The sequence below is a fragment of the Lathyrus oleraceus genome, chromosome 7 (genome assembly GCF_024323335.1).
Source record: "Lathyrus oleraceus cultivar Zhongwan6 chromosome 7, CAAS_Psat_ZW6_1.0, whole genome shotgun sequence".
Lineage (NCBI taxonomy): Eukaryota > Viridiplantae > Streptophyta > Magnoliopsida > Fabales > Fabaceae > Lathyrus > Lathyrus oleraceus.
In genome coordinates this window covers 26285404-26304029 of record NC_066585.1, presented here as the reverse complement: position 1 = coordinate 26304029, position 18626 = coordinate 26285404, and the positions used below count along the sequence as shown (strand labels likewise).

The following is an 18626-nucleotide window of genomic DNA, read 5'->3' as shown; positions in this document are numbered from 1 at the left end:
GCTAGAAGATCCACCGAGGTCAGTTCATTAGAAGATACTAGAGAAGGAGCAGGTTAGGGCAGATCATGTTGTTGATGTGTTGCCTAGATATCGTCATATCATGAAAATTAGGCAGACGGGTATTGACATAGGACTCTCTCTAGATGACTCTGAGACGAGGGGTGTTGTAGATGCCGTGATGGCGGAGGCACTGCAGTAAATGATACAATGTAGGAACTGGGGGTCCCGAGGCTGAGCCCATCATACATAGTAGTTTATAGTATTTATATTATTGATTTATTTTCGATTGTATTTTATTTCGATTTACTTTTGATGTCGTGATGTACTTTTGATTTATTACTTTATATATGTCATTTTTTGTATATTCATTGTATTATCTAATATATCATAGTATACATTTACTATATTGTCAGTTTCATCTGAGCAACACTAAAACAACTTAAAATTTACCGTTTGATCTGGATATGGAGATGTATCTCCGGATTCATTTTGGTGTGCATGCAAAGATGCATATTCGAAATAGTCTATGGTAAAAAGGGACGTTTCAGATAGGGATGTATGGCGTGTAAATTGAATTATTTCGAAGATGCATTTTCGTAATAAATTTTACAAAATATATTGGGTGTGACTTAATTTTTACATTTTGACTAAAGTCAATAATGCGTCTGAAGATTTATCTCCGAAATCTGAAATACAATTTTAAATTTTCATAAGATACTTTTCTATCTAATAAAATGAGATGAAAAATTCTCTACAATAATACTAACAGATAATTATCTAAAAAGCCCAAATGCTAATAGAAGGCCAATAAAACAAATACAAATATTACTAAAATAAATTCTAATACTTCCGAAGTAAAGTCTAAATAAACTTAACATATAAATATAAATTCTATATCTATCAAGGTTCCAATCATGGTCACAAAGAATATAGAAATTAATAACTTCCACAAGAAATAAATATTACTTTTTTGGATAGCTTATTATACAGTAATAATGTTAATGATTTATGCAAATTAGTATAAAATTAGCAAGTTGTTGGCTTTAGATTCAGAAGTTACTTACTTTAATCTTTTCTTCTTCTGAGTGTTAATAGTGAGTAGTGATTCTTCGTTTGACTTCTGAGAAAGTTGAAGATCGAAAAGAGAGCAAAAACCAAAGATTGAAGTGAACTATAATAACACTTCACTGAGGTTAGTACTGTTACTTCAATCAACAACAATGTTTAAGAAACATTAATAGTTTAAACTCCAATTGTTTCTTCTGTGTTCTGTCTTTTTTTTTTCTTTTCTTAATTTACTTGATCTGAAAACTACCGCAACTTTCTCTAATTATTTCAAGTTCCAATTTTTTTAGGACCCTTTGATTTCTTTTCAAGTTTTCTGTCAATTAACTGACTTGGGGGTGATTGAAGTTCATTTTCGGAGAAAATGATGATTGAAGTGATTTTGGGGTTATCTCAGTTTTGACAAGTTAACATGTTTCAATATTTTCATGAGTTGTGTGATATGGGAAACAGAAGATTGCTTTGTCTGTTGGCAGCACTCGGTGTTAATTATTTACTGTTTCAGTCAATTTTGGTTCCATATGGAAATGGAAGAGCTCCTTGGTCTTCTGATTCTTCTGATTTCAGTTCTATGATGAAGAATGTGAATATTCCCACTATTGAAGATGAAAAGAGTAGTTTAGTCTTTGATGGTGTTTCTAAACTTGGGGTAGATAGAAATGGTTTTCACAATGTTGGTAAAAACAACAGCTTGGAGTTGGATAATGTAGGTTCCAAGAAAAGTTTCATGGCAGTTTTGACTAAGAACAGTAAGGTGGACTTGCCGGTGAAGCGATTTTCGGAGACAAAAAGGGGGGTTTCTACAATTTCTCAGGTGGTAAAAAGTACTACACTAAATGTTACTGCGAGAAAGTCGAAGTCAAATATGCCTCCTAAGTCAAGAATGCTAATACAGGAGATGAACCATTTACTAGTACGCCGCCGCACTTCTTCTCGTGCATCGGTATTATCATCTTTGTCAATTATGAACATTGCTAGTTGCTAAATGGACAAGTTATTGTTGTGGAGTTTTGATTATTTCGATATGGAATTCTACTTTTGATTGCAGAGACCAAGGTGGTCATCCAAACTTGATAAGGAAATTCTTGCTGCAAGGTCAGAGATCGAGCATGCTCCTATGGTAACACGTGATAAGGAACTTTATGCTCCTCTTTTTCGCAATCTTTCTATGTTCAAAAGGTAAGTTATTGATGAATGAAGTTGTTGAACAAAATACGAACTCGGCTAAAGTAAGTTTCTTTCATTGTTGCATATGCAGGAGCTATGAACTGATGGAACGCACGCTCAAAGTGTATATATACATGGAAGGAAATAAACCGATCTTTCATCAACCTATACTTAAGGGACTATATGCGTCGGAGGGTTGGTTTATGATGTTGATGGAGGAAAATAAGCAATTTGTTGTGAAGGATCCTGCAAAGGCTCACCTATTCTATATGCCATTTAGTTCACGTATGTTAGAGTTCTCCGTTTATGTACGTAACTCTCATAATCGGACAAATCTCCGTCGGTATTTGAATGATTATACAGATACAATTTCAGCAAAATATCGTTACTTTAACCGAACTGGCGGTGCTGACCATTTTCTTGTTGCTTGCCATGATTGGGTATAATATTGCTCTTTTTATTTTTCCTCCTCCAAGATATTATTCTATTACGATTTCGATGGTTGAATTGGATGCATTTGATAGAAGCCTTACATCTCATGTTGCAGGCTCCGTACGAGACAAGGCATCATATGGAATACTGCATAAAAGCCCTATGCAATTCCGATGTAACTCAAGGCTTTAAAATAGGAAGAGACGTTTCTCTTCCAGAAACTATGGTCCGGTCGGTACGAAATCCTCAAAGAGATATAGGTGGAAAGCCTCCTCAACAAAGATCCATTCTTGCCTTCTATGCTGGAAACATGCACGGCTATTTGCGCCCGATATTGCTAAAGCACTGGAAGGACAAAGACCCTGATATGAAGATACTTGGCCCAATGCCTCATGGTGTTGCAAACAAAATGAGTTACATCCAACACATGAAGAATAGCAAATACTGCATATGCCCCAAGGGATATGAAGTCAACAGCCCTCGGGTGGTCGAAGCCATATTTTACGAGTGCGTACCTGTGATCATATCTGATAATTTCGTGCCACCGTTTTTCGAGGTTTTAAATTGGGACGCGTTCTCATTAATCCTCGCAGAGAAAGATATTCCAAACTTGAAACAGATACTTCTTTCGGTTCCTGAAGAGAAGTATCTTAAGTTACAACTTGGCATCAGAAGAGTTCAGAAACATTTTCTTTGGCATACAAAGCCTTTGAAGTATGATCTGTTTCACATGACCCTTCACTCAATTTGGTATAATAGAGTGTTTCAAATAAATGTGAGAAAATAATGGATATGTGACTATGAGCCATATGTGCTTATGCTTTCTAGCCCACAGCAGAACCAGTCCCTGCAATGTGTGGAGGCTTCTTGCAATTTTCAATAGTACAATTTATAGATAAACAATTGTAAATAGATGTTTATTTTTATTTCCATTTTCATTAGAGTTTCCACCCTTATAAAGTTATAATCACACATTTTTTTTAGTATTTACTCACAATTTCATGTTTGGTTTATTCCTCTTGTCTCCTTCCATTCTGAAGCAAGCATTGCCACTAGTGTTTTTGCAACAATGACACAGATAGCTAATCCAGGACTTCCCCAGCTTGTTCTACCGAAATTCGGGAAAAAGGTGTGTGATTCATTTGTCGAATCAGGACGCCAAGTTCTTGTAACGATTCCTGCATCTGCTGCAATGGCTGTTTTCACTCTCCACCTGCAGCTGAGATATGGAGAAAAGAGTGGTGGACTAGTGACATGTTGAGATGCTGAAGTTCCCGGATCAGTTGTTGCAATAAATTACCAAGAAATGGGTTCTTACCGTTTTCATGGCTTTTTTCTTTTCGACAGAAATCATTAACTCAACATATGCCCATGGTCTTGTTATTGGGCCATTAAATCCATGGAGTCACTTCCCTTATATGGGATGAGCTACTCACCAGTTAATTTCAATTTTTCCAACAAATCAACATATATTATATCACAAGAGCTTCCTTGATCTATCAAGACTATTCACACATCGAAGTATACTATTAAGATTCAAATCAACAATGAGAAGTGATAATTTAAGATTTTGTTGACCAATTCTCTATGATGGAAAGAGATAGAGGTCTTCCCTTTCTAGATGGATCCTTAGATGACTTCTGGTCTTACAACATCATTTTACTAAACTTCCTTTTTATGGAATTGTAAGAAGCTTCCTCGGAATGAGGGAATCCTCTAGAAAAATTCTTGTTGTATTTAGCGTTTCCTGGTTAGGAATGAGTTGGTTTACTTTGTCAATCTCATCATTCTCTTCTTCAAGGTTTGTTTGTTCATTGATGGGGAGGGTCTCTCATGGGGACCTTTGTTTATATTTATCATAATGGGTGAATTCTCCCATTCATTGAATGTTTCTCCAACCACGATATAAGCGATCAATAATTTGTTCTCCCCTTTATCATCATATTGCTTCTATTTCTTGATTATCTATTTTATTTCACTTTTTTTGGATGGATTGTCCTCCATGTTGGACATGTGACTTCACACACAAGAGGGGGTGCATTGTTGGTTTTAAAAAAGTTATTGTAAGAAAAACTTTTATAATAATTTTCAGAGTTTAAAAACATTTTTAAAATGTTTTAGAAATTGGCAACGAAAAATAAGAATGCGGAAGGTAAAATACAGAAAGTAAAGAGTTAAGAGATAAAGAAGTAACACCAAGAATTATAGAGGTTCTGTCAAAATGGAACGACATAATTCTCTCCCCAAGATTTGTTCTTGAGAGTATCCAGTAAATCTTAAGAGTTGTTAGTAGGTTGAATTCTCGAACCCCCTTATACAAGGAAAAAAAATAAAATTTCAGGCTAACTTCCAATCAAACAACACATATGTAAATGGATATTCATGGGGACGAATACTATGATACTCGTATCCGTCTCATTAGATAAATATGATATTCGTATTCGCCTCATATCCCTGCGGGATCTGTTAAGCTGGTAATTCTAAGGTTTTAAGGTACCCTCGGATATTTACAGATACCCATGGATAATTTTTTTTTCTGAAAACAAATATTTTCAGTTTCTTTTAAAGACACAGAAAATTATTATCACATACAATTCCCTCTCAATTTAACAACAAAATTTAATCACATTAATTTCCTTCTTTTTTACTAAAACATAATAACATGCAAACATAATATCCATATATTTCATTTTCAACCAAAACAAATAAAAGATATTGCGATTGTGAGTTATGGTGGAAGAGCGAACGACAGAGGAGTAGGAAGAGAGACATTAGTTGGACAGAGGAAGGGCGGTATTGGTTGGTTGGACGGTGGAATTGTTCGAGTGAGGAATGGAGTATAAAGAAGTTTAAATATGAAATTGTCAAATAATATTTACATGAAATGAGAAATGTTTTCTTCAAAGAAATTTTCAAAAATAAAATAAAATATAAGAAGACTATTTTTTTTAAAGATAAAAAGACATGGTATAGTAAACTAATGATATTTAAATAATTTTTTTAATATATTAACAAATATGAATATTTGCGGGCATGAGTATTATTAAACTCACATCTATATCCATTAACAAAAGAGTATTTAAATTCCATTTATTTTATCTTTTGATATCCATTAAGCTACCTGCCCCATCCATATCCGTGACAGATTTTATCTACAAATATTTGCAGGTATATAATTTTTTCCCGCCACCCATACCAAACAACAAACAACAGAGTGAAGCGGTTATTACCCCTTCAAAATAGCGGATTAAAACGGTTAATCTTCTTTCTAAATAACAACTTGAAGCGGTTAGTCCCCGAGCTAAATTGAGATTTTACACAGGCTTATCTCGCACCAAGGTGAGATTTTAAACTGGACCAAACTCACGAACCGTATCGAGGTTTTAACCAGGATAACCACGAGCCTATAAAATTTTATACCAGGCTTATCTCAAACCTAAGCAAGCTTTAACCGAGTTGAGCTTATGAACTGAATCAGAGTTTTTACCAGGATAACCACGAACCAATGAGAGATTTTAAATCGGGATGATGTCGAACCGATGAAAGATTTTGAACGAGCTTAGCTTACGAACTAAAACGATGATTTTGAATCTAATTCCCCAAACCAAAGCTTTTAAATGAGTTAGTCTATGATGTCACTTCTTGAAAAAATTTGTTGTTCCCCAAGAATCCATTATCAAAATCTAAAAATATTTTAGAGAGAGAGATTGAGGAGTGAGATAGTGAACTCACATTTCTGGATGTAAAAATGAGAAGGGAATAATCTTTATTTATAGGCTAGAGGTGATCACAAAAAAGGAAAATATCTTGGGGGAAAATTAATGAGATAATCAATTGGCACGTTATTCCAATCGATTGGATGACCTAAAAATAATCGATTAGAAAAGTTAAAAAGGAAAGAAAATATTCATAGACGTTGGCATTAATTAAGACACTGTCCCAAACGGTTAAGGATAACTTTTTACTAATCCAATTGATTGGGTATGAGTTCCAATCAATTGGATAACATAAATTTGATCTAAAATCATTCAGACAGATCCTGATTCAATTGGCATATCTCTAAAACATTTTTAGGGATATTTTCTTAAGAAATAGAGGCTTAAAATTTTGGTTGTGTGTGTGTGTGATTTAGCCATATAACTTTACCAAAAATCCCTTTATCTTTTTACAAAAGACGGTTCACTCAGACGTGATAGGGAGAGCTTTCACACTTCCCTTTTTTCATACTTTGAAACTTCAACACTTGCTTGAATCTTCTTGGAGATGATGCTTGAGATTTTTTTCCAGTTGAGTACCTTCACTAGAGGATCAAACCCTAACATGTATGCTTGCATATTTAATGACTTTGTCATATTAGCTTGACTCAAAGGTTGTGCCAAAATTCTTCTCAAATTTTTCATCATCAAGTTGAAATCATAAAAAGCACATTGACAAGGCAAACCATGACATATCTCTTAGGCTTTGATCACTTGTCTTGAATACCCTGCACAACATGTCTCCATAATCTTCTACCATTTTCTCCTTATACTTGTTCTTTTCTTTGTGGGTGAATCTTCATAACCTTCCTTTTCTAATAATGTCCTCTATAGTACTTGTCATCTTCATGCATTCGTCTGTATTATAGCCACTATAGTGGTGGAAATGACACTATCGAGACTTGTCCACTCTGAGACATTTTCAGATAGGTTTTAGCGCTTTGATATGTTCTTCTTCAAAAAATTTATTCATACATTCCTGTAAAATGAGCTCCCTCAAAGCAATCAAATAGGTGTAGTTTTTGTACTTCAATATTGCCGCTCCTTTTCCTTCTCGGCTAGCACAATTTTTTTTTACTTATCCTCTTTTCTTATCCCCTTGATGGATCTTCTCGTTTATTATTTTAGTTATTTCTACCTTATCGAATATTCTCCATAGATTTCCTTGTTGGCTATTATTTTCTCTTCATAATGTGTGCATTTTCAGCCCAGACTAGTAGAATGTTAAAGGTTTTTAGGGCTATGCTCATAACAAACTAGGATCTCGGTTGGAGCCCAAGACAAAAAATATTTTTTTCACTTCCTCATCAACAATTTTTACCAATATTTCTTCTATATGTTGATTATTTCTATGTACGATCTCAATTTATTATTATTTTCTTTCCTAATAGACCCATAAGATTTCCACGAACTTGGGTTGCCTCTGAGAAACTAAGCAGAAAAGCGCCTACAAAGCTCACTCCATTAATGGATATTATTTGTTTCTAAGGCTCCTAAATCGGACGACGGCCTCTACCTTCAGCGTGAGGACAAACAACTTGCATTTCTCTAGGCCCATTACACCTCGAAAATTCAGAAGGATATCAACCAATTCCACATGTTCATCAGGGTCGGTTGTCCCATTATAAGTGCCCATCCCTTTTTTTTAGGTCTCATCAAATACGGTACTCGTTGATTCTCTTAGTGAAGGTATTTAAGAACTTAACTTCTTCTTATTCAAATTCCTTTGAGGATGAGAAATTAATGTACCTTTGACTTTGACCCTGAGTCTTTTGTCGCTTGTTTCCCCGTGCAAGACCTATTAGGAAGTCCCTCTCGTATTAATGAGACATGTTTTTGTGCCTTCAATTACCTTTTTCTCTTCCTCGACACCGAGACGAGTATTGCGGTGGTTGAACCCTAAAATTGAAATTGTTTGTTTTGAAGTTTCAGAACCCCTGATTGTCTATTAATTGCCACCCATAACTCTTTCAACAAAGTGTTTGTTTCATTATTTACAAATTTTCCCTCTGGGAGAAGATTGTGAAGTGCATTGTTTCTTTCATGAGGTGGATTTACGTGGGAAACCCTTTGGCACATGGATTCCTCAATCCACCGGAGGGGGTGTGGGATCCTCCAATATCCAGGGTCAAGGGATCGGGCTTTTTGGGCTGAATGATGAAGATGTGAGGCCCTCCTCTCAATGTGGGCTTACTCGTACGACCGTGCTTTCCACAAGTCATGGATGCTTGAAATTACATGTTGGTCTTCTGCCTAGTTTGCCATTTCCTGAATTCTAAGAAAGTGATTCGAAAGTTATTTTTCATTCCCACGGAAAACACCAATATTCTTTTTAGAAAGGAAGCTTATTCTCGAAGATGGTCAGGTTCTGGTCGTCCCCAGTCTTGGCCCCTTCATGGTTGCTCGATTGATTTGGTGGAAGGGGTGCCTACACATACTCTGACACCCAAGTTAATGGTTTTCAGATGTGAGAGGTATAAAGTTTTAAGGAATTTTGTTAGTACATTGATTTGACGTCTTAGCCCCATTTTTATATGGATCTTATTGAGGTTGTTGTGTGTCCACGTCTCTTTAGTCCTATCAAAACGTTCAAACAGGCAGGACAATATAATATAGTTTATTATATTATTTGATGCTTTTGCCTTGATTTCTTACTTGGATCAGGTGTTTTTTAGGACATGTTTATACTTTCTATATTGGTCCTAAAACCTTCCGCTCGGTAACCAACCATAGAAAAAAGATATTTCACATATTGACGTCATCATTCTGACGTCATCCTTATCATCAATACCTTGGCTTTTTGGATATTGTAACTATTTGATCTCTTTCTCAATGAGCCGTTTTTGAGCTGAGACCATTTGATTATTTTCATGATTATTATATTGTTTCATTTTTCCCCATATTCTTTATGCCAAAGATACATAAGCATACTATGAGTATCTTCACTATTTTTAAAATTTTCAAAGTGAGCTAAAACTCCGTTATTTTTATCTAACCTTGTTTTTGAGCCACCTCCCATGAGATATTTTTTCATCGTCAAATGAGGAAGTGTTCTGTTCAGGAACCAGAAATGGAATGATGATCGAAAGAGATTAGGGTTATGAGTTTTCGGCATGGTGGAGAGAGGGGCAAGGTTAACACTCCAACGCTCAAGTCAGTATGTGAGGAAGAATAGTGAATTCAAATTGTGTTTGAATTTTGTTACCTCAATTTGGTGTTTTCTCTATATATAAAGAAAGGGAAATAACGAACTCTCTATTTATTAGGAGTAAATCATAGAGAGTCGTTGGATGCGCTTGCAGTTGAGATCTTTGTTATTGTCATGAGAAGAACTCTCGTAAGCTGAGAAGATTTTGGGAGTACTATTATCCCCTCAACAAGGTCGACATGGGCCGACATGACCGACCCATAACAATTTCCCTAAGCTTGTGCCTATGCCCGACAAGGCATGGGTTTGCCATTTTGTCTTTGGTTTCCAATCTCTCCTTTATGTTGGTAAGATCAAAAGAAAATGTTTGAGTTTCCTGGGAATTCGTGCATTTAATGCTTCCTACTTCAAACATCTTTTCAGATGTATCATCATTACGGTTCTTGGGAACCAAAATATTTGAGTGTTACGTGTGAGTGATTTGACATGTTTTGTAGAGTGTACTTCCTTTGCATGCTAGGGTATAGTTTTTTGAAGATTCATCATTGTTTCTTTTTCCTCGAGTCATTTCCTCAGTGTAGCGGTTATCTTTTTCTTTGATATTTTGCTTTCCTGTTTTTGAAAAGTTAATGCATAATAGGTAAAAAAAAATCATAGAAGATTGCTCACAAATCCCAAAAGAGTGCTTTATCTTTTTGGGCGGATTTTATTTACTCTTCCACGGTTTCTATTTTTTCCAGGAACGATAGTCTCGATGAAGCCTTTCTTGAAGTTAGCCCATTATCAGGTTGGGGTTCCTTAACTCCCATCAAGGATCAAAGAATGTGCAGTAAGTATGGAAATTGTACCACTCCTTTTTATAAGTGTACTTTCTTATTTTTGGGTATTCGCTTACCCTTTACTGCCTTTGAGATAGGAGTCCTAAAGCACCTGGCAATGACTCCTTCACAACTTCATCCCGCAAGTTGGACGTATGTGAAGGTCTACCAATTCTGGTGTGAGTATCTAAAAGGAAAGCCTTATGTGCCCCTTTTTCTTACATGTCTAAAAGGAAAGCCTTATGTGCCCATTTTCTCTGAGTTTTCACGTGAATTTGATCACACTGCAATGTAAATGTACAATTAAAGGAAGTATTCATAACAAATTTACAAAATAGATACTAACGATTACCTTAACATCTTGTATGACCATTTCGATATGCTACAATCCATTATTCTCTTTAACAACCCAAAGGTCAACGATACGAATTAGAATTTTCAACACTTGATTCCCTTTCACCAAATCCTTGATTAGAATAGGTGGTCTTGACATGGTTGCTTAAAAATCTGGCCAAATAATAAGAACGCATCATATGCCGGTTAATGAACATGACAAAACTCATCATATGACAGAAACATACAACTCCATGTAACATGAAATGAGGACCATACCAATTATACATACAAAAACAAATGTAACATCTAGGATGACAGAGCATACCAGTAAACAAAATGACATTCATACCAAATGTAACATCATGAAATGAGGATCATACCAGTTATACATGAAATGACATAGCATACCAGTAAACAAAATGAAATGCGTACAAAAGCAAATGTAACATCTAGGATGACAAAGCATACCAATAAACAAAATAAAATTCATACAAAATGTAACATCATGAAACAAGGGGTATAAATTCATACAAGCCAATATAACATAGTAAAATAAAGCAATGTATAATGCATATAAATGAAATGCATCCAAGTCTATACAACTCATGACTTTATGAAAAACATTTCAGTCTATGAACACGAAAACATGCCAATATAGACACAGAGAAAATAAAATCAGACCAGTCAACATGACAAGTAAATAGAAGTGTTTTGCATAAACATAACTTCATAGTTTGGACAATGGAACAAAGCTCATACTCTTCACAGAAAACCCCTTGCAAAGAAACTGCGAAGGAACAAAACTCATACAATGGAACAAAGCTCATACTATTCACAAAGCTCATAACTTCATAGTCTAGTATGCTTAAAACGATACTACATACTTGAATGGTAGCCAGGCATAGAAACTACAAAAATACGAATTTGCTATTCATATTGCACAAACCTAACTGCAAATGTATCGATTGAGCGGTGACCTCGCGCGCGCCAGAGTCTTCTACCCAAGCGTATTGTGCAACGTAGAAGACGAAGAACAAAAAATGAAGTATGGACGCCTATGACTGAGACAAGAGTGATTGCAACACAAGAAGTAAGGCGTATGAAATGGTTTATGGGAAAATGGGGGAAAATTGTTTTTTGAGGAAGCCAATTGTGGATTAACATTTGGCAGCATGGAAAAGAGTATGTTTGAAATTAATTCAATGATTTGTTATTTCCTGAAGTGTCCACTCAATTGTGTTAAATAAAATCGTTGATAGGACAAAATGGTCAAGACATGCAATAAATTTTTAAAAGGTTATTAATTAATTAATTAATTATATTTTTTTAATATAGGTGAAATGACTAATTATAATAATTATTTTAATTCACACATATGATTAATTGTCAATTAAATTTTGTAAATAATCTTGGTCTCAAAAAAGAAAAACACGCAATCTCTGTTATCGGGAAGGAAGAAGAAAAAAACTCAGCTGTTTCGGATAACGTTGGTTTGTGTTGACAACAGCCGTCGCGAAGAATCAACCAAAACGACGACGCATCTCGCTGTAAGTGGCTCACTCCATCACATCTCATCACTTTACCGAGAAATGCGAAACACTTTCTCTTTCCAATGGCTCTGAAACTCCCATTCACTCTCCCCATCTTCTCCTCACCCATTGACCCGAATCCGAATCCGCATCCGAACCCGCATCCGCGTCAATCCACCAAACTCCATTCCTCCCGCTCCAACACCGCCAACTTCCCGGAACCCAACTTCACCGGAAAACACCGCAACAACAACAAACCAGCAAAGCCCAAAGTGAGTCCACACTCACACCCGGCGCTAAAGTTCTCCAATATCCCCAAACAGAAACTAAGATCAGTTAACAAACCTCCCGATAATGTGAAGATTAGCGACGACGGACTCTCATACGTAATTGAGGGTGCTCCGTTTGAATTCAAGTATAGTTACACTGAAACCCCCAAATCGAAGCCATTGAAAATGCGTGAACCGGCTTTTGTTCCGTTTGGACCGGTTACTATGCCGAGACCTTGGACCGGTCGGCCTCCGCTTCCTCCGAGTAAGAAGAAGTTGAAGGAGTTTGATTCCTTTGTGCTTCCGCCGCCGCATAAGAAGGGAGTTAAACCGGTTCAGTCTCCCGGTCCGTATTTGCCGGGGACTAGCCCTAGGTATGTTTGGTCCAGAGAAGAGATATTGGGTGAACCATTGACGAAGGAGGAGATCAAGGAGTTGGTTCAAAGCTCCTTGAAATCTAGTCGCCAACTCAATTTGGGTATGTATATGTTTTTTCCTTCTCTTTGGCGTGCTTAATGTTTTTGTTACGTAAATGAATAAGAAATGTGTAGAGAAGTAGTGAAATGAAGTTTGGTGCAGTTGCGTAAACTTCCGGTACGACAGAGAGGGTAGACGTGCAATCAGTTACTTTACTGAGTGAAAAGTAGTATGAGAGTGAGAAAATTAGTATAGGAGTGAGAATGAATTGAATACTTGAAATGGCATGATTTGGTCTTTATATAGTAGGGCTTCTGGTACGATAGAGAGGGGGGTGGACCTGCAATCGGCTACTAAGTGAGAAGTTGTAAGGGAGTGAGAATGAATTGAATACCTGAAATGGCGCGATATGATATTTATATAGTAGGATTGTTTAAACCGTCCGTGTGTGTTTCAGCGCCTTGTGCAGGTAGCTGTTCAATTAGGTTCAACGGTGAGAGATGTGATGGGGGCGTGATCGTAAGTCCTCGGCAAGGACGAGTGTCTTTTATCCCTAGCGCTTGCTATTGAGTCTTCTTCGTGGGCCTTGCAGACGACCCAAAATAGTTTTGATTGAGTATTTGAACATATAAACGCTATGAGGTTGTTTCGTATGTTTCGAAGAGTTTATAAAAACACTTCCATAAGTTGTTTTCAGCTTATGGACCATAAGCACTCCAGAATAGTAGCCTATGAAATCGGCTTACAACTTATCTAAACTTACTTTATTTTATCTGTTGTTATAGAAGTCACTTATATTCAAGCACTTATATGATAAACACTTATGTTTCTTAGTTGAAAATGTCACTTGCACATCTTGTCATAAAAGCTCCTTCTATGTCTGGTGGTAAGGTTGTTTATGCAAAGATGTTTAATTGATGTTTGTAGGTATTTGTGCATTTATTCAGTTTTGTTGTTATAGGTAGAGATGGTTTCATACATAACATGTTGGATAATATACATGCTCATTGGAAGCGCAAAAGGGTGTGCAAGATCAAGTGTAAAGGAGTGTGTACTGTTGACATGGATAATGTGTGTCAGCAGTTGGAGGTTTGTTTCCTATTCCCTCTTAGCCTATTACCGGTTTATCTTGATTCACACGGTCTTTTTTGAAGAGATGACAACTAAAGTATGCTGTGAGAAGTTTTTGAGATGAAACTTTCAGCAAGTCATGTGTGTTGTATCTTTGTAATATTTGCTTTTACTTCCTTTTCTTTTTATAAAATCAAATTATAGAATGATTAAAGGAGTATACGTTGTCATGTTATGTCGGAGAATCATGTAATCATTCCTTTGTTTTTCTTTTGATAATGTTTTGGACCACTCCTTTGGTCATTGGCAACTTCCTTTCTTTGGTTTCTCTTAATGATCTGAATATTCTTGATTTTTTTGTTTTAATTTTCTTAGAATGGTTTACCTTAACCTGCCCCTATGTCCCCCTCCCCCAAGTAATTCTTCATGAAAACAAACTCTACCAAGTTTCATTGTCTCCCTAGTCTTTGGCCGCTACCTGTGCTTGTTTGATAAAGATTTGTTTCACTGCAAATGGAAGAAAATGCAGCAAGTCCCTCGTGTAAAGCCAAATTCTCACGTTCTCTGTGAAACAAATCTAAAACAAATAGACCGTAAGTCTTTGTCTTGGTGTTTTTGACTATTTGTCCCCTTAGTAAGTTTTTGGCTCTGCCACTTATTTTAGAGTAACGTTTTTTTCATACTTCATTATAGTATAATCATTAACATATCTCACAAGTTACAGCCCTTAATTGCCCACTACCATTGGTGTTGATGATGGAATAGAATACAGGTGGAGATGGTGACAGGGAAATGCTAGATTTGTGAGGAAATAGAATTATGCAAACGAATTTGTGCTTTATTTATACATTTCTATTGTATATTGTTATATATTCTTCATTGAAACTGACTCGCATAAGTTTCTCTCCTCCCAAATGTCTTTGGCTATTGCCTTGCCTGTGACATAGTAAGTCCTTACTCGCCCACTACCATTGGTGTTGATGATGGAATAGAATACAGGTGGAGATGGTGATAGGGAAATGCTAGATTTGCGAGGAAATAGAATTATGCAAACGAATTTGTGCTTTATTCTTTACATTTCTATTGTATATTGTTATATATTCTTCATTGAAACTGACTCGCATAAGTTTCTCTCCTCCCAAATGTCTTTGGCTATTGCCTTGCCTGTGACATAGTAAGTCTTTGACTCAGTGTTTTTGACTCTTGAACCCCCTATTAACTCTTTAGCTGGGTTTCTTTAACTATTTCCTCCTAAATGCTTAAATCTTTGGTTCCGTCGCTGATTGTAGGGTAGTATTGTTTTTTCGATATTATCATCCCTCAATCGCCCACCATCATATGTGTTGATGACGGAAAGGAGGAGGGGTGGTTTGGGAAATGCTAGATTTGCGAGGAAATGGAATTTCCAAATATATTTCCTTTTATTATTTATGTTCCTCTTGTCATATGTTATGTGGTTTGACAGGAAAAGACAGGAGGGAAGGTCATTTACAGAAGCGGTGGTGTTCTTTACCTTTTTCGAGGAAGAAATTACAATTATAAAACACGTCCGCGTTTTCCTCTCATGTTGTGGAAACCCGTGCCTCCAGTATACCCGAGGCTGATTCAGCAAGTTCCAGAAGGTCTAACGCTAGAAGAAGCAACTGAAATGCGTCAAAAGGGAAGGACATTGATTCCCATATACAAGCTAGGTACCTTTTTAAGGGTTTTCATTACAGTGTAACAGTGAACTAAATCTAGATGACTTTTTAAGTGGATTCTTATGATACACATGCTTATTTAATTGGAGTTTTTTCTTCTTGTAACAGGAAAAAATGGTGTTTATTATAACCTTGTAAACAATGTTAGAGAGGCATTTGAAGAGTGTGAACTAGTACGGGTAAATTGTCAAGGACTAAATAAAAGCGACTATCGAAAGATTGGAGCAAAACTAAGGGTATAAACAACTTCATTGAAAAGCATGCCGGTTCTTTTTTTTTCTATTGTTTTGTTTTTCGGTCATAGGAGATATACCTGGTCTCTCATGGATGGTATTATTATTTATGAGGATGCTATTTTAACACCTTTCTTCCACATATGTTCTGACTGTAGGATCTTGTTCCGTGCACGTTGATTTCATATGAAAATGAGCATATACTTATGTGGAGAGGACGAAGTTGGAAGTCCTCTTTACCAGATCTCGGAGATGACCGGAAGGAAGCCAATAAAATTGATGTTGCCAATGAAAATTACCAAACACCAGAGTCAGAAGCCCTTGGTGTCTCGGCACCAACTCTACAGAGTAATAACACAGAACCTGCAAGCAATTTATCACATGACAATAGTCATAAGATTGAGATTCCATGTCCCACCGAAAATAGCAAGCAATCTATGACTGTGATAGCCGAAACTTCACTCCCAAAAGACTACGATGGTAGCCACATCGAATGCCCCTCAAAACCTATGAATGATAGACATGGAGCTGTGGATATAATGGACGACAAAAGCGTCACTCACAGTCATTCTACTTCAATTTCAAGAGCAGGTGCAATGGTAGGTGATTCTGCAACAACTGATGTCAGTCAGTTACCAAGGTCAGCTGCCCCTTGTATGAAAGGAATTTCATTACTATTGGAGCAAGCTATTGAGCTAGGCAGTGCACTTGTTTTAGATAAAGATTTGTTGGATGCAGACAATATTTATCGAACCACAGTTTCCTTTGCCAAATCAGCTCCACCTGGACCTGTTTTTATGAAACATAGAAAGGAGGCTGCCGTGGTTCAAAAAAGTGACAAGCAAGAAGCACCTGCACCGGCATTGGAGACAAGAGAAACTACCACTCTTACCACAAAAGGTACGAGGGAGAAGAGGCCTAGAATTCGAAAAGAAAAATTTGATGAGAGATTTATGAATCTTGTTCCACACGGAACATTAGGAGTTGATGAACTTGCTAAACTACTAACATGATACTGGCTGGAATTATGATGCATTTTTTTGCCAACTGAATCTTACTTGGTGCATCTGTAAACGAAAAAATGTTACTACTTTTTATCATATGTTGTTACTTAGTGAATCATAGTAATTTTTTATTCTGTCTCTGTCCTTAACACTACTTTTCTTGCTAGTAGTATTCTTAAAAAATTACTCTATCTATATACTTTAGGTTGCCAATATTAACTGGCAGCTTTTTTTCTCGTTAATGATGGCTTTAGGTCATGTTGTCAACCTCTATGGCTTAAGGTAGTTTTAAGGTATCAATAATGGGATATGGATTGAAATATCGTGGTATAAAATATACTACCTCTGTTTTTTTTATTTAAAAATTGTTGTATCATTTTAAAGTTCAATATAGTATTGATGGAAGTATTATCAAAATTATTTTTTGTCATTTATTATAGAGAAAAAAGTTAAACAAATTAAAGAAAAAGTTAAAAGTATTATGATAAAAGAAATAATGATTGTTTAAAAAATAATAATAATTAATTATCTTAATAGGGTAAAAAAAAAATACTTTAAAAAACGGAGGGAATAAATAATAAGATTAAGTATAATTTTGGTTTTCAGTCATGTCAAAAAAAGGTATGGTATTCTTTTGCTTTCAAAATCTATCTCTGATCCCTGCACGATCCCTACTTGATGTGACATAATTGTTTGTGTGTGAAACATTAATGCTATTTTGAAGTCATTTTTTTATCCCAAATACTTATTTCATATACACTATTTTAAATAGTAAAATAAAATTGATTAATAAAATATAAAAAATTAGTTAATATTTAAATATTAAAAAATAATTTTTAATATAAAACAAAGTTGATTAAATAAAAAATAATTAATAAAATTATGAAATTGATTAATAAACATTTAGATAAAAATAATTTTTAATAATAAAACAAAATTAATGAAAGATTAATTCATGAAATTATGGATTTGACACATTATTTTTTAATTAAAAATAATAAAAGTATCTTTTTTTAAAATAATTAATTTATTATTATAATATTCATAGTTTGTTGTTGTTGGGACTCCAACAAACAGGAAAGATAATATAAATGTAAATGAATTAAAATAAGCCGTGCATAAAAGGATTGCTTATTAATGTGAATGAAGGAAAATTACAGAGAAAGGAATAAATCCAATATCTGTCCAGAGCAAAGCTCCTGTAGGTGGCTCAAAGCCTCCTACTCATAATAACAACTGTATTCTCCAACGTCCTCCCACTACTCTCCCCATTCCCTTATAACGTAGGGACGAATACAATCCTACCCCTCAAACCTCCTAACATAATTATGACATCAAGTACCCCTTTTACCCCTTCTAGAATAAACCTGCCATATCTTGGACCCACTAGCTTTTGGAAAGATCAAATAATCATTAACCTCATGATTGGCCACGTGGTTCTCATCAACACCCCCTCCTGAAACATTGACCTTGTCCTCAAGGTTAAAGGTTGGAAATTGACTTCTCATATTAACCACATCTTCCCAAGTTGCTTCTTCAGGTGTTTTTCCAGCCCACTGAATCAACCATTGTTGCATCTCTTGTCCTGTTTCAGCCACCTTTCTCGAAGCTAGAACCCTCTCAGGTTCCAATGGTGTTGGTTCTTCTCCTTCTAGCTGATCTGACAGATCTGCTTCCTCATG

At 35.7% G+C, this 18626-nt stretch overlaps 2 protein-coding genes and 1 long non-coding RNA gene across 3 annotated transcripts; 2 read left to right on the top strand and 1 right to left on the bottom strand.

Annotated features, from left to right (window-relative positions):
* The first annotated feature begins 924 nt into the window (after positions 1-924).
* On the top strand, positions 925-3677 carry LOC127105687 (probable glycosyltransferase At3g07620). The gene is made up of 5 exons (XM_051042886.1): positions 925-1192; positions 1356-2008; positions 2114-2244; positions 2324-2672; positions 2780-3677. Exons 2-5 carry the CDS (start codon positions 1478-1480, stop codon positions 3449-3451), a joined length of 1683 nt encoding a protein of 560 aa, XP_050898843.1. The 5' UTR covers positions 925-1192; positions 1356-1477; the 3' UTR covers positions 3452-3677.
* A 6166-nt stretch (positions 3678-9843) lies between these two features.
* LOC127100434 (uncharacterized) lies at positions 9844-11968 on the bottom strand. The gene is made up of 3 exons (XR_007794412.1): positions 11668-11968; positions 10738-10892; positions 9844-10669 (listed from the first exon to the last, which is right to left on the bottom strand). It is a non-coding gene; the product is annotated as an uncharacterized LOC127100434 (long non-coding RNA).
* A 136-nt stretch (positions 11969-12104) lies between these two features.
* LOC127100432 (CRS2-associated factor 1, chloroplastic) lies at positions 12105-17078 on the top strand. The gene is made up of 5 exons (XM_051037635.1): positions 12105-12997; positions 13898-14025; positions 15473-15698; positions 15816-15943; positions 16099-17078. Exons 1-5 carry the CDS (start codon positions 12334-12336, stop codon positions 16951-16953), a joined length of 2001 nt encoding a protein of 666 aa, XP_050893592.1. The 5' UTR covers positions 12105-12333; the 3' UTR covers positions 16954-17078.
* The last annotated feature ends 1548 nt before the right edge of the window (positions 17079-18626 follow it).